At 42.5% G+C, this 24,718-nt stretch overlaps 1 protein-coding gene across 1 annotated transcript in view; it reads left to right on the top strand.

The window, feature by feature from the left end:
- Window positions 1-23,103, top strand: part of UACA (uveal autoantigen with coiled-coil domains and ankyrin repeats) — a 34,284-nt gene extending 11,181 nt beyond the window's left edge. The window contains exons 2-19 of the mRNA XM_075431834.1: window positions 4,762-4,895; window positions 5,384-5,472; window positions 6,588-6,652; window positions 7,577-7,634; window positions 8,145-8,215; window positions 8,322-8,428; window positions 9,370-9,551; window positions 9,993-10,030; window positions 10,436-10,522; window positions 11,682-11,789; window positions 12,844-12,876; window positions 13,367-13,465; window positions 13,669-13,705; window positions 14,632-14,684; window positions 16,061-18,751; window positions 19,404-19,556; window positions 20,479-20,544; window positions 21,257-23,103. Of these exons, the coding sequence (XP_075287949.1) occupies window positions 4,762-4,895; window positions 5,384-5,472; window positions 6,588-6,652; window positions 7,577-7,634; window positions 8,145-8,215; window positions 8,322-8,428; window positions 9,370-9,551; window positions 9,993-10,030; window positions 10,436-10,522; window positions 11,682-11,789; window positions 12,844-12,876; window positions 13,367-13,465; window positions 13,669-13,705; window positions 14,632-14,684; window positions 16,061-18,751; window positions 19,404-19,556; window positions 20,479-20,544; window positions 21,257-21,328 (4,143 nt within the window). The 3' untranslated portion in view covers window positions 21,329-23,103. The remainder of the gene's footprint in view (window positions 1-4,761; window positions 4,896-5,383; window positions 5,473-6,587; window positions 6,653-7,576; window positions 7,635-8,144; window positions 8,216-8,321; window positions 8,429-9,369; window positions 9,552-9,992; window positions 10,031-10,435; window positions 10,523-11,681; window positions 11,790-12,843; window positions 12,877-13,366; window positions 13,466-13,668; window positions 13,706-14,631; window positions 14,685-16,060; window positions 18,752-19,403; window positions 19,557-20,478; window positions 20,545-21,256) is intronic.
- Window positions 23,104-24,718: the final 1,615 nt, after the last annotated feature.

Here is a 24,718-nt window from a genome sequence, read left to right as displayed (position 1 = left end):
TTTAGTACATCATAAGTAGATTGTATCCACTTCTTAAGTGTTATAAGCAAAGGAAAAAAATATTTATATGAAGATGATAGTAATTTTTTAAAAAGTGCTCTTGTTAATCAGACGATTTATGAAATAGGAAAGAATGGCTGGTGAAGGGTTTTGTGTAGACTTGAGTGATTTTGTGCTAGCGAGTGTAAGCTGCAAGCGTGAAATTCAGCTATCTGAACCCAGTGGCAAACATGCAAGATGTCATCGCTTTCCTCCAGGGAAGTGAAATGTGTCATATACAAAAGAATTTAGAGGGGGCAGAGCTTGTATGTATAGTTTCTAAGGTATTGAAAAATAAAACATAACAAAACTTGCATAATAAGGTAGCTTGGTGGAGGAGACTTTGCCAGGCTGCGGAGGAATACTGTCTTTCCCCCCAGCAATGCCTGCAGCGTTTTCTGTGACCGTCAGTGTCACCAGCGCAAAGGCTTCGTTACGCTGACCAGGCTGGCTTAAGTTAATGGATGTTTTAATCGATTGACAGTTGGTACTGCCTTTTGGCAAGGAGACACCAGTGGGTGTAGCTTTGGCAGTTGTCTGTTTTTATTAATCCATATCACGTTTAGCAAGTGTTGTACTGAGTAAGCTATTGCTAAGACTTCATGGTGACAGTAATCTCGTTTGTGTCGTGAGAATGGGGAATAAAGATATTCGTGATTACAACTGCACTACACAGATCATGCTACAGATGCAGGGGGGTGGCTGTGGGTGTTTGGTTGGTTCTTCTTGTATCTCCTCTCTTACCCAGCAAAACCTGGCTCGGGGTCAAGGCGAGACCTTGCTTGCTGCAGCTCTGGGCTCCGACCGCTGGGAGAACTGGTGAATTGACATCGTCTCTCTTCCAGGCTTTATTACATTAAATCTTGGGAAAATTCAGTCTTTGCTAGTAAGTCATAAGGAGAAGGTAGTGTTCATAGAATGTTGCTGTATTTTTTTAAGATGAAGATTGTATGTAGCTTTTGTTTTTTGTCTGTTATTGCTGTTCTTGCTTTCACATGACCTCTGCTAAGATTTGGGTGTAGTGGGTTTGGTGCTTTGAGGAGGCGAAGGAGTGTATTGTGATGAACCCGACATGAAGGATACGGGACTGATAGGCTGCTTTCTCATTTAAAGAAGCAAAAATATTTCCAGCTCCTCTTTGGCTGCTCTGTTTTGGAAATTATTAGGTTTACCAGTTTTAATGTTCTTTATTCAGTGACACGTTGAACTCCTGACCCACAGTGATTAGTAAGTTCATGCACCCGCAGGCTGCATACATCTTGCTGTTATCAGTAAATTCTTTCACTGTGTAGAGTTAGGTTTGAATATAATACTCCTCTATAAGCCTTTTTCTTCTGTTAAAGGCTTCTTGACTATCAAGTCATCAGTGTCCAGCTTGGCCGTGTGGTTGCTGTCACAGGACAGAATTTCCTGGACAGGGTAAAGCGATTCAGAAGGGGTGGTTTGACAATGAAGAGAACAAGCTCTGCGTTTTGGGGTGGGGTGCATGGCCTGTGGCCTGAAGCTCTAAATTTGAAGTAAACAAGGAAGAAGTGTGGGGTGACAAATGTCTGAGCCTGAACGTGCGGTGGTCTGTTTAGAACTGACTTGTGCTGGCTTTGCACTCTGTATTGCTTTGGTGATTGCAGGCAATTTAAAGCTTTAAGCTTTGAATTTCTTCCTTCTGCTGCTCGATATATGTTCATCTCTTGAATATCACTCTCAGTGAAATTTTGACCTTTGAACACTCTGACAGAGTCAGGAAAAACTGTGTCCAGTTGCATATTTTTAGTGCATCCATTTGATGTTAAAATCTGAAAACTGCTTGGGACACAATGGCGCTGGTTCAGATCAGTTGGTGAGAACGGCCAAGTTCAGTGAGTTGAGTTAGTAAGAGCCTTTCTGCACTGATGCTGTGTGTGTACCCACGTGGGCTTGCAGCATTTGAGCATTCAGTTTTGTGCAGGGCTGGGGTCCGCTCCAGTGTGGTGCTAGATCTGTCTGAACATGAGGAAGAACTTCTTCCCTCTGAGGGTGACGGAGCACTGGAACAGGCTGCCCAGGGAGGTTGTGGAGTCTCCTTCTCTGGAGATATTCCAGACCCGCCTGGACAAGGTCCTGTGCAGCCTGCTGTAGGTGACCCTGCTTGGGCAGGGGGGTTGGACTGGGTGACCCACAGAGGTCCCTTCCAACCCCTACTATTCTGTGATTCTGTGATTCTGTGATCCGCTGCAGTCCGCTGCTCGGTGCTTGTGCCTTGCCTTGGCACCTGGCTGCAGATGGCCCAGGCCAGCGGGCTGGTTTGATGGCTGCTCTCTCCATGGTGTGTTCTTACGGATCACCTTGCTGGGCAGGGTTGGCATGCTCCCTGGCCCGAGGCATGTGAAGCGGAGGGAGAGCGGCTGGGGAGGTGAGCGATGCTTTTCTCGGCAGTAGCCAGCGTTACGTAGGGGGGAAGTGGTGTCAAACTCGGCACCCCTCTGTGTGGGTGAAAGAATGTTTTGAAGAAAAGCAATGTGTATGAGTTGGTAAGGTGGAAACAGGGACTCTGCTTTTTGCTTCTCTGATGTTATTTCATCGATCTTAGTTAGGCATTGGCTGTGAAAAGCAGTGTAGGTTTCAATAAAGCTGGGAAGCCCAGCTGTTCTTGATAAATGTGAGCTGGGCTTAGAGGGGGCTAAATTTAGTACATGCTTCATCTGTTGCTGGCTGCTGAATTCATAAAAACTGAAGTCTGCCCTTGGTCACATCTCATAATTGTCCTGGTGAAGTATCTCTCAAAGCTTATTCTCACCTGTGGAGTTCTCTGGTACCTTTGCTGTATAAGAGTTGATAGAGGGGAAAATTGTAGCAGCTGTGTCTTATCTGCCCGCTTCTGTATGAAACAATTTTTTTGAGTACTGAAAAGCTTAGACTGGAGATGATTACTTGGGTTGGAAGTTGTTAGCAGTACTATTTTTGGGCTCTGTTGCTTGAATTCCTCACTTATCTGTTCCTTTGTGTTGCATCTTATTTATTAAGTTTTGAGACATGGACAGATATTTAATAGAAATAGAAGTGAAACACTAGATAGTTGTATTTAGATTATTACAATTCAAATGATTGACAATAAAGATGAACAAGAAAACATCCAGTTTTCATATAATGAATGGAGTTAATTCTTTTGCTGATGTGAGAGAAGAGTTGACGTGCCTTCCCCAAAGGGCACGAGACTAAGAGACAGCTTTTTGGAGATGTAGGTGCTGCAGAGAGAAGGCGGGGGAAGAGTTCTTAATGTGCTTAGTGGAGAGATTAAAATGGGATAATGAGGCATTAGGACAAATGTTCTCTGATACGATTACAGAATCACGGAACCGATTAGAGTCACAGAACCATAGGGGTTGGCAGGGCCCTCTGGGGTCACCCAGCCCAACCCCCTGCCCAAGCAGGGGCACCCACAGCAGGGGGCACAGCACCGCGTCCAGGCGGGGCTGGAATATCTCCAGAGAAGGAGACTCCACAGCCTCCCTGGGCAGCCTGGGCCAGGGCTCCGTCACCCTCAGAGGGAAGAAGTTCTTCCTCGGGTTCAGCTGGAGCTTCCTCTGCTCCAGTTTGTGCCCGTTGCCCCTTGTCCTGTCGCTGGGCACCACTGGAAAGAGTCTGGCCCTGTCCTCCTGACCCCCACCCTGCAGATATTTAGAGGCATTTCGAAGGTCCCCTCTCAGCCTTCTCTTCTCCAGGCTGAACAAGCCCAGCTCCCTCAGCCTCTCCTCGTAGGAGAGATGCTCCCGTCCCCTCCTTATCCTCACAGCCCTGCGCTGGACTCTCTCCAGTAGCTCCTCATCTTTCTTGAACTGGGGAGCCCAGCACTGGACACAGCACTGCAGATGGGGCCTCCCCAGGGCAGAGCAGAGGGGGAGGAGAACCTCCCTCGTCCTGCTGGCCGAGGGAGGAGTGATTAGTGAGGGACTGAACCGCAGGTCTCCTTGGACACTGCCTCCTCCTTCAGTGGAGCTTCTGAGAGTAATGCAGGCACCAGGACAGCAGTGCAGAGCTACAGCTGATCTTGTGTGGGGTTGGTTCCCTGTCTGTATGGCTTCCGAGGTCCCTTCTAGACACGCAGCGATCTCTGAGATACTACAAGTTGCTCTTGTATGAAGTGTGTGTGTGTACAAGTATCCATGCTAGCTCATCCTTCGTTTATCACAGCCTGATGTAGCAGTTTGTGTTTGTTAATCAACCATGGTGGGGGGAGAGAGACTTTTTTTTGTCAGGTTTGAAGTACCCATGATGAGAGAAGAGAGAGTAAAGATGCAGTGAAGACAGCTGTCCTGGCAGCCTCACATGGCAGAAGAGGGGCCAGAAGGAGCTGTCTAAAGACAAGCGAACAGGAGAAACTGGAAGGTTTATTTGAAAGTGAGGGTAGGGATCTGCTGTGTGTGGCTTCGGTTTTAGACCAGTTAGAGCAAAGCAGAATGAGGGAAACCAAAGAGGTTTGATCCTAAAGGTCTCCTTCAGGGACCAAGTGACTTACCCAGACTGTCTTGGAGCACTGTACGTTCCATGCCAGCAGCCTGATCGAAATGCTACGGTGATGTTATACGCCGGTAACTCTAAACATCAGAGCAGGTCCAGCTCTGTAAACCAAGATCCTCTCTGTTGTATCCCCCCAACCGCAGATGATTCGGCCTTTTGTTGAAGTTCCTTGAGTAGATCAGTGGTGTACCATAAGCTCACTTGCTTTTCTGATTCTCTGTTACACAGCTGAACACAGACTGGAACAAATACGATGACAGGTTAATGAAAGCAGCTGAAAGGGGCGATGTGGAAAAGGTTTCATCAATCCTTGCCAAAAAAGGAGTCAGTCCTACTAAACTGGACCTGGAAGGGAGATCTGCGTAAGTAACTGCCAGGACTGCGATAATGGTGTTGGGAAGCTGCTGAAAGTTACTCCACTCCTAAATCTTGCTGCTGCTCTTCAACCTCTTTAATGTGTAAATCTGTGTAAGAATCACGTTAGATTCTGGTCTTGTCTGAATTGGAACACCAGATAGCTAGAATGTCAAATTCTCATGAACAGTCTTCAAAGTGAAGACCGGTGTTTAAACACTTGCTCTTGCCAGATTTGAATGCTGAAGAGAAGTGGAAAGCATGTTGGTTTTTCAGGTGGCTCACTGATTCAAGGTAAACAGTGACTACTTCTCCAGAAAGTTACTAGTTCCTTGAAGTCTGCAAAACTCTCCGCTGGTTTTGGACGCTATCCAAAGGTGACTTTGGGCTGTATAATGCTTTCAGTATGCAGCTGTTTGCTTGGGCTTTCCTGATGAATATTACCATTTTTGAGTATAAACCAGCTGTGCTTAAGCAAGGTATTTCCTATTTTTAGATTCCATGTTGTAGCATCAAAGGGAAACCTGGATTGCTTGAACACCATCCTTATTCACGGGGTTGATATCACAGCCACTGATGCTGCAGGTAGGCTTCCGTAACTGTCCACGTGCGACCTGCAAACGTTCTCAGCTTGCTTCACATTTTGGAGTGCGATTAAGCTAAACTAAAGGATAGCTGTTGTTCCTTTCCATGGATTTCCCTGTGGTTGGCAAAAAAAAAAATAAATCTGTGTGACTTGTTGCTGAAGTTGGAGGAAACTGGTCATGGCCAGTAACAGAAGTTCATGAACGGCCCTGACCTGCAGCAGACCTTGTGAACTTTGCCTTTGTGCTGCTGTGACTGTATGTAGTCTGCTCCAGACTTACTGGCCAGATGGGTGTTTCTGGTTGAGAAGAACAGTATAAGAACTGCTTTAAAAGAGTTTGTGTTCGTTTAAATGCGAAGTGTATTTCATGGAGACTTGTGACGGACTGGAATGAGATGCTGTGGTGGGTGTTTGCGCACCTGCCCTGAGCCCTCGGAGCTTCAGAGTGCCTGTGCCGCCTGCTGGGTTTGCATGTGTGAGGTCAGAGTTCATGTGAAAGTGTCATGAAAGAGGTAATTAAAAATGGGTGCTAAGTTTGCCTCAGATTGTTTGCCTCATAATTTAACGAGCTTAGCAAATACTGCCTAGTTTTCAGCTTCATTACAGAGATAATCTGCCTCCTTTCATATGACAGATTTTTTTTTTTCTAAATGCTTATGTGGAGTGCTTTGCAGTATTTTGAGATTAATTTTGCTGTTTGTGAGCAGGAACCCTTGGTTGCAGTTTGTCCAAAATAAGAAAAGACTGTTTAGAAAATAGTGAAGTATATATGAGAGGTGATGTAGCAGAATTAAGGAAGGAAAAAATGACCATTGTATCTAAAATGTGGATGTTGCTCTGAACTGTCCCTTGTTGTGATCTGACAGTCTGGCACCTGTGTATTGTGATGTTTCAGACCTCTAACACAGGAGCAGTAATGAAACGTGTGGAATTATTGAGGAGGCAGGAGATGGGTTTTTGTTGAGATGAAATAAACTGTGCTCGTGCTTTAGTGACTTAGGCTTATGTGATTAGTAACAGGCTTTGAGCAACAGCATAGGCGTGTTGAGTTTGTGGGGTATTTCCAAATGCGTGTTCAGAATAGATCCTGAACTGATGCTGATCTCTCTTTTAGGCAGAAACGCGTTGCACCTAGCTGCAAAATATGGACACGCTTTATGTTTGCAGAAGCTGTTACAGGTACTGAAAAAACAATTTGCCCCTCATGTTTTTTTATTCTTAAGAAGATAAAATGCACTCTTAAATATTCTGATTCAAAACTGGGATATGCCACTCATCTCTTTTTGTTTCTTTTTTTTGTGTGTAAAATAAGACAGTCATGGGGAAAAGACCTTTTCATCGTAAATAACAAGTTGTGGCTGAAAGAGTGCTAAAATAAAGAAAATAAACATATTTTCATCTCTTCATAGAAAATCAAATCAAGCTGTAGTTCCTACATCTTAAAGAAAACGGAGCTGAGTGTTTTAAGGGCTAGTGCTCCTTTTCTGAATACATTTATGTTTAGGAACAGTAACACTGAAAGGTCTGCTCAAGAGCAGGGTTTTCTTCAAAAGATGGGCATTGATATCCCTAATCTTCCGTTAATAAAACAGCACTGGGGGATTGTCTTAGGTTTGTGAGATTTTTTTTTTTTCTTCATTTGTTCTGGTCATTTTATGCTCTTTTGAAATTTTTTGAAGTTCTAATGGATTCTTTTCATCTTGTGTTTATTTGATGCATGTCTCCATGCAGACAGAAATGGCACATTTTCTGTGGAGTGCCCGAACCAGCAGTGATGCTGGTAGGGAAGGAGCAATGACGAGTAGTGGGGAGTCTTAGCTGTAGCAAACAAACATTTGAAAGTGTCTGTGAGGAGTTGTGCATTTTCTTTGCAAGGTCCTAATTTACTTCTACAACTTTCAATGTGTTTCAGTGTATTTAGAGCACTAAAGTGCATGTGCCCATAGCTCGCTTTGTTCTGTATGTCACTATTTTGTCAACTACAAACTTATATATTTTTTCTTAAATCACTTTTTGTTGCTTTAATTCAAACCTCTAAACATTTCATGCTTTATAAGTGCAATCTGAATCGTAACTGATAACCGGCGTTACTTATTTTAACAGTACAATTGTCCAACGGAGAATGTGGATCTTCAAGGAAGAACTGCTCTCCATGATGCAGGTAAGAGGTTTTGCTTTTCTGGTAACTGTATTACAAAATCTAGATTCAATTGATGGATTAATTTTCAGATTGGCCCAATTCTTCTCTTTTAATTTTGGTGACTGTAGTAGAAGAAAATGTTTTATGTTGTCATGACATCTGTCCTCAGTAACAAACTTGTTAAGTCCCAGCAGAGGTTGTAGGTCTGAAAGTCTCTGCTGATGCCCTTCAAGTGTTGTCTAATAAAATCTGAAGCAAGTATCACAAGCAGTGCTCTAAAGCAATGAGGCTAGTGGGTGAAGATACCTTTACTCTGGTCTGCGTCCTCATTATGCTGTGCAGTGTCTCGAACAGTAGCGTTTGACTCCTTTCATGCGCTTTTGAGATGGTTGTGTGAGAACAAAGTCATAGAGCCTTGTCATGCTCTCAATTGCAGGAATTTTTGTGAAACCCCAAACACCTCCTTGGGTGTATTGGTTCCATGAAGGCTGTTCTCAGCAGTATAACTTGCTCTTCTTTTTCTCTTGAAAGCTATGTCGGACTGTTCCTCTAGCATACAACTTCTGTGTGATCATGGGGCCTCAGTGAATTCGAAAGACGGAGTAAGTTGCTGCTCGTGGCAGTCTCCTGCACAAGCCTTATTGGAGTTCTTGTGCTTTCTCTGCCTTCTCTCCCTTTCCTTATTTCTCTCCCCCTTTCTCTCCTCAGGACGGGAGGACACCGCTAGTGCTGGCCACTCAGATGTGTCGTCCCACGGTCTGTCAGCTTCTGATCGACAGAGGAGCAGATGTTAATGCCAGGGACAAACAGAACAGGTAACGCCTGCAGAGGGTTGCCAGAACGCCTGCTGACATTTAAAGGGTAGAAAGCTGTCCCTTGGCTTCCAGGCTACAGAATAAATATGCTGAATTCTGTGGAAAAGAACCTGGGATTTAGTTAAGAAGTAGATGTGCCGATTCAATAACACAGAGAAGCATGGCCTTTTTTATTGCTTGTTCTTGCCTCTAAAATACATGTAGGCTTGTTACTGCCAGCAGAGAAACTGCACTTTGTTGTTTTAAGGGTTTGTCTGTCCAGAGCTCCACCTTGCACGCTTTGGGATCAGTGTGCAAAATGGGTCATGACCCATTTTGGTGGTACTCTGCCAAGGAAGTACTTGGGTCCTGTTGGAGCTCCGGAGGGACCTAAGGGTCTGGAAACGTTTGCTTCTGTATTCGGGAGGGGTTCTGTTTGTTGCTGCTGCTTCTGCTGGCTCTTTCCTGGAGGCTGGCTGCCTGGTGGCCAGTGGATGTGAGGCTGCTGAGGGACGAAGCGTGGGTAATTGCATTGCGTGCTCTGGAGCTGGCAGGCGTTTGGAAGGCTTTCCCAGGGCTCCCGAGCACTTCTCCCCTCCAGCATTGTCTAAACTTCTTGCCTTGTGTTTGTTGTGTCTATGGAGATTTGTATCTAAATAGAGAGGAAGCCAAAGTCATGCAAGTTTTCAAAACAGTGGGTGGCTCTTGCAAAGCCAGTAGGTTTATGCTGGGTTTCATGAGAATACTGCTATTACAGTGTTTTTGTTTGCTTTTTAACAAATATTTAAACACTGACCAAATGACTTTTTAAATCTTAGTTTCCTGTCTTGATAGAGGAAAGGTTCCTTGACTCAAGCTTCCATGATTAGACATAAGTGTACCAGGGATGATTTCTGTAAGTGATTGCTCCACTGCAGCGTGGGATCCCCGAGTCTGACTGCAGTCTTTCTCCCCGCCCTCAGGACCGCCTTAATGTTAGGCTGTGAATACGGCTGCAAGGATGCGGTAGAAGTTTTGCTCAAAAATGGTGCGGATGTTAGTTTGACTGATGGCCTTGGTCATGACTGTGCTTACTACGCCAGAATTGGTGACAATATTGACATTTTGACTTTAATAAAAGCTGCCATTGAGGATTCCAGCAAAGGTATGAAGAACGTGGCTATAGCAGTTTACTCTTTCATTTGAACTGGGCGTCTTCCCACTGCTGTGTCTTCAGGAGCTGTTTGTTGGAGGGTGGCTGTAGTCTTTTGAGCAGAAGGGTGATAAGCTGCCTGTTTGGGAGGGGAAAAGTTGGGTTTTGAGTTTTGTTTGTTTTCAGTAAAGATTTTAAGGTAAATGCAGGCTCTGATGCCTTGAGGCTTTAACATTGCTGAACCAGGCATTGCAGTATTGTCATAGGCGTTATTTAGCCTTATTTATAGAAAAACTTTGTACTTGTGAATGTTTCCATATTTGATTAACTGGGAGGGTGGAGAATCTGTTTCTTGAAATGTCCTCCCAAGATTGAAAATAGATGGAATTAGCGGAGTGTTGCAGGAGTCGGAATGAAATGCATTAACTTCCTATTTTTGTGGTGCTTTTTTAGCAAGAGATACCGTGAAGAAAGGGCAGCCTGAACAAAAGGTAAGACTGCTTCTGCTAAGTGTCTCCTAAGGCAGTGTGTCGCTGGTATTGCTGAGAGGGTGATTAAGATTGTGCTGTGATGCAAAACTCGTTCAGTGCTTTGAGTTCTTAACTTCCTGTGTAGCTGAGAAGGTTCCCTCTGTAGTCAGGTGGGGTGTCTGTTTCTATTTGATAAATACCGAGTGATGTGCACGTTCAGGATGGGAGTTTTGACAAGCATCCCGTTTCCTGTCTGGGTGACATCATGGGTGACTTCTTGCTGAGAAGCAAGCTGTCAGAATGGGGGGGGGGGGTGCCCCACAGCAGAAGCTGAAACGGGGCTGAGAGCAGCCTACTAGCCCCAGAAATGGATGTCTGCAGAACACGGCAGGAATAGAAATTCATACTTTACTGGTGCAATAACAGGTTACTAATGTGTCACAGAAGTGGAATCGGCTGCATGCGCCGGACGAGGCGAATGTCAGGCTGTATCAGAAGGAACACAACGCTCAGGTGAGCGGGAAGCATTTCTATGGCTTGCCTATTCCCCCGTTCATAACGAAGCAGGCATACTAAAGACAAGTGGGCTTGTGTGAAAGCATTAACGGTTCCATTAAAGGTCATGTATTGCTGTTTACTTCAAACTTCATTGCATGACAGTGTGATGGGGTAATTATGCAGATAAGCTGTAAAATTTTTTTGGAAAAAATACTTGTTTGTGTAATAAATAGTTGCAAGTCTCTACGTGTCTGAACTTGTCCTTTCTCTTAACCTTTTGTCTACTACTTTTGCCTGCACTAAAATCATAGGGTCACAAACCAGGAAGACTTCTTTTGTAACATTCTCAAGACATGTGTTTAAGTGTCTTATTAAAAATAATCTGTCATAACTGTTCTGTTAACCAGTATTAATTTTCTCATGTAACTACTATGTCATTACAGATTTCAAAAAGGTAAACAACGTTTTAAGCTATGGGGGGAAAAAACCTCTAAGAAATTGAGGCTTTAGTTCTGAAATGCGTTGTAATAAAAGCATGAAGATCGCTAAATGCAACTTCTCTGATTTGAGCTGAAGTAGTTACCACAGTTAGGGCAACAATTACTGGGCAATAATTAAACATGCTTTATTGTTTGCATGTGGGCCCTGGACTGCTTGATAGTGCAAAGACCTATCATTTTCATGTGTTGGGTTTATTATACGTGTCTAGAGTGATTCTTGTGGCTGCTGGAGCAGCTGGCACGCTGAAAGGTTGCTGTGCTTCATGCCAGTGAGGCTTTTTCGTTGCACCTTTGGCTGCAGTGGTTGGGTTTCAAGAACTGTTTTAACATTAGGTAGTTTTACTTGTTAATAGGCAGCAGATAAGCAGCCTCTTGAGTGCTGTCAGTATCGAATGATCTTATTCTGCTCCTGCTTTCAAAACCTGTATGTACACTTGTGCAAGAACGAGCTGTCTAGAGCTGAAGAGCTTGGAGGCTCTGGAGCTTGTGCTTACGTAAACTTTCAGAACGAAACAGGCCTGGAGTAAGGCCACAAATCATCAGGGGACTTGTTAGGCAAGGCTTAGCGTCTTTAATGACTGTTAAAACGGTTGGTTCGGATTCTTTAGTTTTCCCAATGTGTGTGTGATGTGGTGGTGGTTGTTTTAATTGTATTTTTTAACTTGCTTTTTAAGGAACTGGAGTTAGAAAATCAAGATTTGAAAGATCGAATGAGAGAAGTGCAAGAGGAGCAAAGGATGCTGCTGGATAGGATCAGTGGGCTACAGCTACAGCTGAATGAGGTAAACCTAGTATCGGAATAACCTGACTCGAGAGCTGTAGTGACTACTTGACGCTGACAGTGAAGCAGAAGGAAAGCATGTGTAACTAGATGCGGTCTTCACTGCTTTCCTGTGAATTCAATTTCTATGTTGCTATCATGTTCTGTTGCAAAAGCTTTTGGTTTTGTACTGGTATTCAAAACGTGAGGAGAAGGAGACCTGTTACAACTTCGTTCACTGATGCTCATAAATTTGAGCAAGAACACTTATGGCTATACTTTGCAATGTAACGTGAACCATGAGATGTTCCGGCATGTTTTAATTTGGAGAGTAAACTTCATCTGCACCTTTAAATGTAGGTGTTGTGTGTCAGTACTTTATCATAGCCACTGCTTATTTTCCAGCTGTTATTGTAAGTGGAAACACGGGGAAAAATCTTCAACTGGCAAAAACAGATACAGAGGGTTTCAACAGGGAATTTCTCACTCAAATTTCAAACCCTGTTTTTAAAAAAAATTTCCTCATCTTAGAGGTCTAAAATGACCAGTGCAACTGAGGAAGAAAATAAAACCAGCATTTTTCTCTTTTTTTTCATTGTGGAAGCTCACATTTATTCCTTCACTGTATTTTTGTAGAGGCACGTTTAAAAAGTGCATGTAGCTTCCCCTAAATGTGGCACGTGGATAGAAAGAATATTTCTTCTGGGGATCATTGTCTTGTCTGAACTGCTCCCAAGCATTGTCTTTATAAAACAAACAAACAAATCCCACAAAGTCCTTAATACTCACTTTCAAAAATCAGCAAGCTTCTGCTGAAAAACTGTACTCTGCCTCAGTAGTGTATGATCTAAATAATGGAAAAGATATTCTGGTTTCCTAGTATGGATGTCAAGAGCCATTGCTCTGTCCAACACCCTTAACTTCTGTTGATTTCTCTTGCCAGAGCTTAGACAGTAAATGGAAGGGGAACAGTCAGAGAACTGGGGGTAGACTTGTCAACTAATGAACTGTGTAGAAGCCCCTTCAACATTATTGAAAAAATGATTTGTGGGGGAATTTTTTTGTTATTTTTGCAGGAGCAAATGTTTGCAGATGATCTTGAAAATGAGGTATGATATATCACCTTAAAGTGTAATAGAACTATGACATAGAAGTGACTCGCATTTAAGTAACAGAATTTAAAACTATAGAGAAAAATAAAAACTATCTGTAAAGGCAAAATGAAATATCTACTGATGTGTACTCTTTATACAGCTGCATAGCATTTCTGTTACTACAAATAATATACGTGATCCCTATGGCACCTTTAACACAGGCTTAATATTACAAGTATCTCTTGAGTGACTTTCAGTAATGCAAGACTAATAAATGTGAATAAATTAAACAGCACATTATGTTGGTGCATATTTCCTTGACTCATTCTGCAGGACTCCTCTTGGAGAGGAGCAGTGTTGTGGAAGAACTTCGGAATCAAAAATTTAGGGATTCTTTCAGTGCTGATCTGGGCTGTTCTCCCTAAACTTTTCGAAAAGTTGCTTGAGATCTTATAAATCTGGCCATTCTTGTGGCTTTGGCTATTAGGCACTCTTTCTCTTTCAGAAAGATGAGTTGAAGAAAACCCTAACTACCAAGGAAAAACAACAGGAAGAAAGCTTAAGAACTATTGAAGCTCTCAAAGCTAAACTCAAATATTATGAAGTACGTTAATTGATCTGAAGTGTAATATAGCAATTGATGTTTGCAGTAGTAAATACTTAAGCAATTTTAGATTGTTGAAAAGTCTTAAATGGCTATCTCATTGTAGCAGCTTTCCCTGCCCTGTAATACGCAGCTTAACATATAGTAAAACTTTGGAATGAATTTTCAGCTTTATTTTTGTGTTTCTTGCTGTTTGCTTTTAGGTTGACTTTGTGGGATCTGGAAGTAACTTTGGTAATAGTAAGTATATTTAATTCTTAAAACCTACCATGCATAGCGCAGTGCTAGAATACATAGACAAAGGGAAAGGGTGGGGGTTTTTCTGTCATCTCTTCCTTTTGTTGGTCTTAACTATAGCCAAGTGTAACGTGTGTGTCCGTGCTTCAGACCTCAGAGCAGCGTCAGCTGGCCCCGGCTGTGTCCGTACCGAGTGGTAGGGCACTGTGGATCAGTCTGGCTTTGCGAGTGGCTGCTCTCATGGGATGTGCCTTGTAACTCTGCTACATCTTCTAATGACGTGGAAAACAAGCTGAGCGAGATCTGTGCTCCAAATTGAGTCTTCCCCTTTCCATTCCTCAGGTTATAAACAACACTCGTGTCTAGCTCATGATGAGAAAACTATGGTCCTCGTGAAGGCTGGAGTGTAGGCAGGTTTGGAGGCGACCTTAAGCACAAGACCTCAGCCTACAATTCTATTTGAAATTATTCCATTTCCAGAAACTGAAGTCTTTTGCATCCAACTTGGTTACAGGCCTGTCTTGCACTTGTGTAACTTAAAATGTTACTTAATCTGTCATGAGGCGTTGAGAGCGCTGTTTGGCTGCCTGTCAGGGAGGATTATTTATTTGGGGTGCAAGGGGATGCTTTTCCCTGGTGTGTTCATGTGCAGACATGCAGCTAGCTGAAGGTGGCTTCCATAGCTATTTTGCAGAACAGTTTATCTCGCCTGGCATAGTTAGGGGTATTTGTTACTGAGGAGGAGTTTGTCCAGACTTCCTCTATGACTTAGGGTGGAGTAATTCTAATACCAAATACTTCAACACCAACCTGCAGCCTAGTGCAGTCCTACCTAGTACAACAAAATTAGGAAGCAAGACCATAGTTCTTGTGATTATATGTTACTGTTTTTAAACAGAGACTAAATGCTGTTTGCTTTGCAAATCCAGGAAAAGAAGATTTATTACTTAAACAAGGCCAAGTGTTTGCGGTGGAATCACAGGTAATAAATATTTTGCCACTTGAGAGGATTCTAAGGTAGCTATGCTTGGGAAAGCTAATATACTGTACATATATTAAACACGGCTTCTGAATAACCGTTGACGAATACTTGCTGTGCGTATTTTGACCTGCTGGTGCCCTCTAGCGTTACACGTGTGACACAGCTTTGAGTGTTGTGGAGCTGTTGGGTGCTGAGCGGTCTGGTCTGTAGTGAGCATCCTCAGAACTGAATCGACAGACTGCCGGATCAACAGTCAGTGTAAAGTGCAATTGGTTTTTCATCTCCAGAATTTTTTTCTACTTTAAACTGAGGTAAAATTAAGAAGACTTTATTTTCCTGCCAGCTATACAATAATTTCCTGACACTTTTGTTTGCTGATAGCTAGCTACCTTTTAAAGCACCAGGCCAGTTATGAACAAGGTCCATCAGACCCTTGCAGTGAGTCGTATGTGGTAAGGATTGGTCCTAACTGACAAGCTGTTCTTACACTGCAGTATTTCAGCTGTAATGCTTCCAGAAGTGAGAGCCAGAAATAAATCTGTATATCCTATGCTGTCTTGCCAGATTTCACTGAGATATCTATTTTGTATATTCTGCTGATAACACAGAAGAATCCAGTCTCTTCTGCCATGTTTTACATCAGGTTATCCCAATGGTCTTAGGATTTTTTAAATTCTCAGTTGAAGTTTAAAATTAGTTGATGTGCAATTCTTTAAAAAAAGAAGGGGGGGGCTGGGCACAAACAGGAGTTCAGTGTCTTTAAGTTAGTCATGTCTGGAAGCTACCTGCTGCTCTCTGGCCCTTGGAACATGAATGAGACCAGTGGAGCAAGCCTGTGCTGCGTAATAGCCGTCACAGCTGGGAGTGAAGCTCACATGGCAGGAGGACCAAACTGTGTTTTTAACATATCCTTTACTGGACAGTAAACTACATGACTTTTCCTCGGTCTTTTCAGAGAGAAAGTTCTGTTAACCATGACATACTCTGTTCTGATTCCTTGTAAAGTTATTTTCATGTGCTTGAGGGACAGGGGAAATCTCTTAAATAAAATTTTGTCTAGCAGATGAGTGATTATATATGAATAACAAGGGAAAGGAAATGGATATACTATACCTGCGCTCTAATGTCCTAGTGTCCGGTGGTTGGGAAACAGTAGTGTAGAACTATATCCAAGATTTTACTGTTAAAAGCTGACATACACATGTTGTGTAGTATGGGCAAGAATAGATTGGGTTATTTCTAAGAAAAAAAATCGGAGACAAATTTTATGCTTGTGGCAACATAGGTTGAAGACAGGTGTGCGTATGACAGCTCATACGTATGTGACTTTTCCAACTTCTAAACAGGTTTGCGTTTTTGTGCCAATTTGTCTTCAGTCTAGGTCTATGCTGAGACCCCTGGAGCTCTCCCTGCCGAACCAATCATCCAGTTCAGAGAAGGAAACTTTGAAGAAAGAACTTGACAACATGAGGACCTGCTATGCTGTAGCAAAAGAAGAAATTAGCAAATTGCAGAGAGAACTGTCTCACAAGGCATCCGAATGTAAAGCTTTGGCATCAGAGTGTGAAAGATCCAAGGCGGAATCTGATGGACAGATAAAACAACTGGAAGATGCTTTAAAAGATGTACAGAAGAGAATGTTTGACTCTGAAGGCAAAGTTAAGCAAATGCAGACCCACTTTCTTGCTCTGAAAGATCACCTGACTAATGAAGCTGCTTCGGGAAACAGTAAGCTAACGGAGGAGCTGAAGGAGCAGTTGAAAGAGATGAAAACGAAGTATGAAGGAGCCTCTGCTGAAGTGGGAAAACTAAGGAACCAGATTAAGCAGAATGAATTGCTGGTGGCAGAATTTAAGAGAGATGAAGGAAGGCTGGTGGAGGAAAATAAAAGGTTGCAGAAGGAACTCGTTAAGTTGGAGATGGAGCGAGATAAAAGGGGAAGAAGTGTCATGGAGTTAGAAGGGCAACTCAAAGAAACAGCAGCAAAGTTAGCCCACTCTGTAACTTCAGAGAAATTTGAAAACATGAAGGGTTTGTTATCAAACCAAGTGAATGAGAAAGCAAGGAAGTTAGCAGAGATGGAAGGAGAGCATGAAAAACTGCAGGCAGAGATTCTGCTTTTAAAGAGGGAATCCGAGAGTCAGAAAGCTAAACTTGCTCAGCGTGTAAAGCCAGAAGACCACGAACAAATGAGGATTGGGTTTGAGCAGAAGAATGAGGAACTTGGGAAGACTATTAATGAATTATCACAGAAGAATCAGACTCTGCAGAAGGAACTTGAAAGATTGCAGATCGATAACAAGATGCTTAAGCAGCAAATCCAAATGCTAAAAACTGAAATTAAAAGCCAGAATGTGCCTTTAAAAATTCATGAAGAACTGAAGAAAACAAATGATCTGACTGTTGGTGACCTGACTAAAAAGCTTTTTGAAATTACAAAAAAGTACAATGAAAGCAAAGGAGAAGCTGAAAAGTTGCTGGCAGAGAAGAACAATTTAAGTGAGAGCATCAGCCACTTCCAAGCTGCGTACCTGTCTCCAGAGCAGCACAAAAAAGAAATGGAAGCTTTAAAATCTAATGGTATGGAACTTGAAAAGCAGCTTGCTGAGCTTCAGAAAAAATACAATGATGAACAAGCAGAAGTGTGCAAACTTGTCTCTGAAAACACAGTCATAAGAGAGACTCTCAGGGATCAGTATGTGTTGGCTACAACACATGAAGAGGTTAAAACAGTCTTGAGTAACACGGTAGAAAAGACTAATAGGGAGCTGTCAGATCTGAAGGAAAAAACTGAGGAGATAAAGCAAGAACTCACAAGGGTAAATGAAGAAAATGGAACTTTGAAAAATAAGGTGAAACTCTTACAGAATCAATTACAAACTGAGTATATAAGTTTAAAAGATCATGAAACTACAGTGACTACTTTAAATAAAAGCATGCAGGAACTTCAGGGAAACAACGATGTGATTATGGCTGAATATAAGAGGGGTAAAGAAGAAATTTTACAGTTGCATGCAGAAATTGAAGCCCAGAAGAAGGAACTCGACACAATTCAAGAATGCATTAAGTCAAAATATGCCTCGGTTGCCTCCTTTGAAGACAGAGAGCAAAGCTTTGAAGCCACAGTGAAAGAATTAAAAGCACAGCTGCAGGAGCAGGCGCAGAAGTGCAGGGAAAGTGAAGAGGAAAACAAGAAGTGCAAAGAGGAGAATGAAAAGCTCAAAAGTGGCATTTTGTCCATCCAGAATGACTTGCAGCAGAACTACATCCTTGCTGAGAAGTCTCGTGAAATGGAAAAAATGTTTGCAAGCAAAATGGAGGAGCTGAATAAGCAATTGAGAGAATTGCGGCAGAAATACACAGACCAAAAAGAAGAGAAAGATGAGCTGTGGCAGAGTACCACGCAGCACGTAAGTGTGCAGGCTCAGCATCTTTCAGTAGAGCAGATTGAAGCCTTGAAGAAGGCTCTTGGTCACACTATAGAGGATCTAAAGGAAGCCCTCAGAAGTAAGAAGGAATGTTACGACAAAGAAACACTAAAAGTAGGAGAACTGCAGCAGGAATTGTCGGATCTAAAAAAATCTTCAGTACCTTTGGTAGAATATGCACAAATGAAGGCAAGGCTAGAACAAGAAATTGTGGCAACCAGAAACAGCTTGAAAGAAAAGGAAGAAGCAAACAAAGTTAAAAATGAGAAAATCATGAAGTTGCAGTCTGAGATCCAGGTTACTCGACAAGCTTTAGCAGACCTGGAGAGCAAAGAAGTCATTGACATGTCAGAATACAAATCCATGAAAAGTACTCTGGAGGCCCAAATTAATAGCATAGCTGAGAACTTGTCCGATATGAATAAGAAGTATGAGGAAGCACGTGAGGAGGCTTTGCAAGCTAGAAAGAGTGAACTTTCTTTAAAGGATGAAAAGGAGCTGCTTCAGTTACGGAGTTGCAGCATTGAGCAAGAAATTAAAGACCAGAAAGAAAGGTGTGATAAATCATTGACAACAATTATTGACTTGCAGAAGAGAATACAGGAATCTGCAAAGCAGGTGGAAGCCAAGGATAACAAGGTAGGATGTGTCAGTCAATGCTCTTGACATTTGGGGTTGAGTGGTAAGGAACTAGAGGTCAAGTGTAGCCACTTATGTATTCAAGCATGGCTTTGGGTGCTGAGCATTAGGAACCCAGGACTGGCCCAGGTCTACTAAGGTGAAGTCCTGGTTTTGGTAGCATTATACTAAGTTTTTCCTAATTCTGTAGATGTTTCGGGCATCATGTGTAGTGTTTAAACTCTCTTAAAGCTTCTCAGCTGAGTTTCAGACTTTTGACGTGTAAGCTCATTCTTCCATGGGAGCAGCGTTTGTTTCGCATCTCTGGCTTGGCGTCTGACTGTTCACTGTCCTGTCTAGAAATGAGACCTAGAATATCTTTAGAGCATAAGTCACTTATGTCTCTGGCTGACCTCCAAGGTCCATACCTGCATGCCTTACAGATTTCAGCGCTAGGAAGCAGAATGCAAACCAGTGATAGCATGTCATGAGAATGAAGTCCTCTGTCGTTGCAAGTCTCTCGGCCAGTGTGATGGCAAGCTGGGACAAAGACCCTTCAATGCTTGCTGGTCTTTGTCAGACTTTAAAAAATTTTAAAGAATATTTTTCTCTTTTTTTCTCTTTAAATGAGACCTCCTTAAATGATGTTTTTGTGTGCTTTTTTTTTTTGAAGATAACAGAGCTGCTTAATGATGTAGAACGGTTAAAGCAAGCTCTTAACGGCTTGTCTCAGCTTACGTACACCACTGGGACTCCCTCAAAGAGGCAGAACCAGCAGGTTGAAATGCTCCAGAACCAAGTGAAAACACTGCAACAGCAGCTAGCCGTAAGTAATCGTGCGAGGTGGTGGCTGAAACAGTGCCATTGCCCAGTTTCGTGTATAAATAAGGGAATATGTATGTGGTCACGGGAGCAGTGGGGTTGACTGTAGGCTTAGACTTCAAAAGTAGAGGGTTCATAAAATTCTGCCCTCCCCGAGTGCTTGCTGCTCGAAGTTTGTCTGCTTCCTTCTGCACAGGAGTGGCAGCATTTGGGAACTTTTCCACATGAAAAGGACACAAACAACTTAGAGTTTGTGCTTACAAAATACACTGCTAGAGTTTGTCAAGACCACTTCTGTATGCATGTTCCGTGTTAATATTTTCTTGCAAGAAACCACCAGCCATGTAAAGAAAGTGAGGTGGGCCTTTCTTCATGGCTTGGACTTTGTTCCCTTGTCTGCAAATGTTGTGAGGTGTATCACTTGTCACGAAGTGCTAACAGTAGAGGGGAACACTGTATGGTAAGTGCTGTGACTTTGTGCACAGACACGTTTGTGGCCCCTGTGACTTCAATAAAACTCATAATGTGAGCAAAGTTATTTGTAAGTCTGTACAGAAGCAGCATATATCTTTAATGATATTTGCAAGGTTGACCCTTATAAGGCAAAGCATTCTTAAATTGGGTGGTTTTAAACAGCTAGCTAATGCTGTTGATGGAAGGAGCTCTTCTTAGAGCCTGAGCTGACCCATGAGATCAGCGTGTCTCTGAGAGCCTTTCAGCAAAATTGCTTTGCTGCAAGTAAGCAATAAAAAAAGTGAAGCAGTGACATTTTTCTTCATTAATGGAGGGGATATAGGGAGCTTTAGCTGTGGAATTCTGCTTTGGCTAGTCTATAAGTACATAAAACCAAGCCCACAAAGTGGAAATGGGGAAGAGTAGGTGTTAAAAATCTGACTTCACCTCCTCTTCCTGTCGTCTCGTTGCAGGATGCTAAAAGGCAGCATCAAGAGGTAGTTTCAGTTTATCGGACACATCTTCTGAGTGCTGTGCAGGTATGATAGCCTCAAGTTCAGATGGCTTTATTCTGTCATCTCAATGTAGAGGTTCTTTAGACGTGTTTGACTGCTATACCCGAAGACCTCACGCTTGAAACTAGCACCAGGTAGCTGTGTGCATGTTGACAGTTTTCATTAGAATGGACTGATCCAACAAAAAAGCAAACGCCCTACAGCTGTAGTCTCACTGTGCCATCTTCCGATTGCCATTTGTCATTTGTCTATGTGTAACTGCATATAGCAGTCACCTGCTCTGAAGGGCGATGGCTTGTGGTGATGTGTGTTATTAATTCTGCATCATCCCAGGTAATGATGGAGGGAAACTGAGTTAGAAATTGGAAACTTAATGCAGTGGCTCTCACGGAACAAAGAGCTGATCAGCTCATTCAAGTCTTCTGACTTCAGATACTGAAGCATACGAAAGAGGGACGGTTACTACAGCCACAAGCTGTGCAGTCCAGAGGACAGGAACAGTAACTTTCTCCTGTATCACATTTTCATAAAGGAAACTGCTCTCAGAGGCAGACCCTTCTTTCTCTCAGGAGAAAAAAAATCAGAATTCCTAAAGTATTTCAGATTTTCCCAGAGAGTGGTGAAAATATAGCAGAGTGAAGACTTGTGGGTAACTTTGAAGATAATGTTAGCAATGGATGGTTGAACTTTATGAGATTTTTAATTTTTGTTTTAACAAAGTGTTTGCTTGCTCTAGGGTCACATGGATGAAGATGTCCAAGCTGCTTTACTACAGATCATTCGAATGAGACAGGGACTTGTTTGCTGACGTGTTTAGTGCCATTGCTCTTGAAGGCTGCTGCATCTTGTACAAGTGCTGGATTACGGTAGTGGTAACCTTCATGAGATTTATATAATTATGATAATATAGCTGCAGTTAGAGCCTCTGAGTGTGAAACAACTTACGAAGCTGAAATATTTTCTTCTTGGAAAACACTAAAATAGAGCTACTAAGTTTCAAATCTGACACTTCTTTCAACAGATTAATAAAAGATGTAGAGCGTCTTTTTAAAATGGTATACAAGATGCCTGTCAAAATGATGACATAGTAGTTAAATTATTTTGATGTCTGATTGACCACTTCTTAAAGCAAGGCCTATACCCAGAAACTCCCGTTTATCCTAGCACTCTCGTGGTATGGTTAAAAATAAACTATGTTCAAATGAGCTTGGCTAAGTATTGTAGCTGTATATCTCCTTTAATGATTGAGAGAAAGTGGCTATTATCAAGACATAGCACAGCGTGCTTAGTAAGTCAGCTGCGAAGGCAGATGAAAGGTATTTAGGGATATGTTGTCACTTGGCTGGCCAAGTTACAGACTTTATTTAAATATAAGCTAAGATGTAGTGCCTTTGCTCTTTGCAAGACTTAAAAATCAGGTTCTCTGTCAAAACACTAACTTTTATGTTTGCCTCCCCTTCCCCCAAGATTTTTCGTGGATGCTTTGTAATATTGGTTCCTGTGGGCTAAAACAGTAGGACTGGGGCGCTGTGGTTTGTAGAGCAGCGTTTTAATCTAAACATGATAGTCCTACTGCCGTACAGTTTCATTCTTCATTAAGCCTAATACGGGTGTAGACTGAGCAGCTCATTAAGCTGTAGGCTAGAAAATTCAGGTATTGGATTTTCAAACACTATATCTCATGGAAGTTTAAGGTATGTTCCTCTTAACTGTAGATTATGTACTATAATCTTATTTATGGGGAAAGATGCAAATAGTAAGGATTAATGAAATGAGAATTTTTATTTGCTTGGAATCTACCTATTAAACCAGGCAAAGCTTTGTTGTTAACTGAAGGGTGATGTTCCCGTAAGTAAGTTTTATGAAAGAAAACATGAGATTTGAGACTATTCAAAGGAAGTAACAAAAACGAGCCTGGTAATGTGTGAGGCTGTTCTAATAGAGCAAAGAGTGTAAGTGCTGTTAGTAGCCGTGTTACCTTCAGTCTGCTTGGCTGGAAGCATTTGCGTGTAACTAGCAAGTAGGAAGCTGGCATCCTGATGCAGGAAAGACAAAATTACTCTTCCATGTTCCTGAAAAAGAAGGACTTGAGTCAGAGTGCCGAGTTCTCTGCTTCGTGTTAACTGGGCTTCCCAACAGGCTGTAACTCACGGGCTTAGGTCTCATTTTTTTAGTAGCATTATATTTGTTGGGTTTTTTGTCCCTTTTTGGGCAGTCTTGTAGAATTGAAGAGACAGCTGCCACATAGAGGAGGATACAGACATAGTGGTGAATGTGCAGGCAGTTTTTATTATATAAATGCACTTAATATATTTACTAAACGTGTCTGTAGTTAAACAGATCTACTGCTGCTTTCCTTTAATTTCTTAGAGGAGTATTACAGAAAACATCTCAGTATATATATGTTACTTTTTAGCCAAATTCTTTTATGATTGCATTACTTGAAACTCTATTAGAGAGAACTTGTTTTGATATACTAACTGGCATATTTTGATACTGTATGTTTCCTTACTGAGGGAGTTCTATGTATGTTTTTCTAAACTTCTCCAGTATTACCTTATCAATAAAATATTTTCTTCTGTTTTTTTTATTGTAGTGGTCAATTCTGTAAAAGGTAAAGAAGTGTAAATAGCTTGGCAAAATGGTCTGGGTAGTGAAGGATGTTGAACTCACCTGAATGCTTTTGAGTACCGGGGTTGTATTTGGTTTTCAGAGGTTACGTTTGTTTTTCAGACGTCTGCTGGGATTATTGGGTTTTTCTATCTATTTCCAGAGTTTACGAAGTTTTGATGACGTTGATCGAGACTCACAGCTTTTGCCAGTTAGTGCTTCAGAGTAAATTGCCTCTGGCCGTTTGTACCCCAGCCCATGCACGCGGTCTGTGAGGTCAGTGTTAGGTCTGGGGGGAGCCAGGGGGGTTGCACGGCCGCGTTCAGTGGAAGCGTGTGCGCTTCACAGCTCGCGCTGCTCCCTGACCTCCCGCTCCGCAGTCTTTGCAGAAGAGTTTCTTGGCACTGCCAAAGTCCGTTCAGTTGGTGTGGCTTGAGAGTGAAGGGCTCTCTAACTTCACCATTAGCTCAGTTTATTTTTGGTTATTTGGATTCTCTCATCCAGCCAGTGGGACATGAAAAGGAGTGAGGTTGTGAAGCTGTTAGAATACGAGCAAGTGCAACTCGACTGTGTTTAAACGACGACTGGAACAGTGATTTCTTCCTTGGAGCTCTGGGGGGGGAGGAAGATTAACGTGCCACTTAAACACCAGCCTGAAACACCTTCAAAAGCAAGCTGCAGGTTGAAAATATGCACTGTTACTCCACTTCCAGACTCCTGGAAATGCTGAGGTTGTACGCTGAGGTTGTTCTTACTGTGAGACTTGATTGTTGTAACTGTTGTACAGCAGTGGTGTAGATCTGAGGGTTCTCATGATGTTAAATGACTTGAAGATCACTTTTCCAGTTTCAACCCAATGTCATGTTACTTGAAGCATGAACAGGAGTACTGGCTTCATGTGTTGCAGGGCATATATTGTTTTTAACGGAGTAATATTACCATTTTTCTATGAAATGTGAATTGCTAGCTGGGGTTGGGAAGTTTTGTGGGTGTTTTGGGGTTTTTTGCTTTTTTTGAAAACTTTTCCTTGACGCTCCTCTGTATCCCCTGTTAACATGACACTAAAAAGGCAACAATTAAATTGAGAAATTGCTACTTGCTGAGGGAGGGTGGAGGCAAACCCAGGAAGCCCAACTGCGCATCTTCTGTAGTAATATTGCTGTTGCACATCAGAAAGTAGAAGCTTCCTGGCAGAGCAGTGCCACAGAACTTTTCTCAGCGTGGTGTCGTAGGCGGTTGTGGAGTTTTAATTGTGGTTACTTTGCTATTGGCACAGCACTGTTCTTAACAACAGGACTGTAGGGCTATGAGGATGATGAGGGGACCGGAGCATCTCCCCTACGAGGAGAGGTTGAGGGAACTGGGCTTGTTCAGCCTGGAGAAGAGAAGGCTGAGAGGGGACCTTATAAATGCTTACAAATATCTGAAGGGTGGGTGTCAGGAGGACGGGGCCAGACTCTTTGCAGTGGTTCCCAGCGACAGGACAAGGGGCAATGGGCACAAACTGGAGCAGAGGAAGCTCCAGCTGAACCCGAGGAAGAACTTCTTCCCTCTGAGGGTGACGGAGCACTGGCCCAGGCTGCCCAGG

The sequence above is a fragment of the Opisthocomus hoazin genome, chromosome 10 (assembly GCF_030867145.1).
Source record: "Opisthocomus hoazin isolate bOpiHoa1 chromosome 10, bOpiHoa1.hap1, whole genome shotgun sequence".
Lineage (NCBI taxonomy): Eukaryota > Metazoa > Chordata > Aves > Opisthocomiformes > Opisthocomidae > Opisthocomus > Opisthocomus hoazin.
Note: the sequence above shows the minus strand (reverse complement) of the source record. Positions and strands in the feature narration are given on the sequence as shown.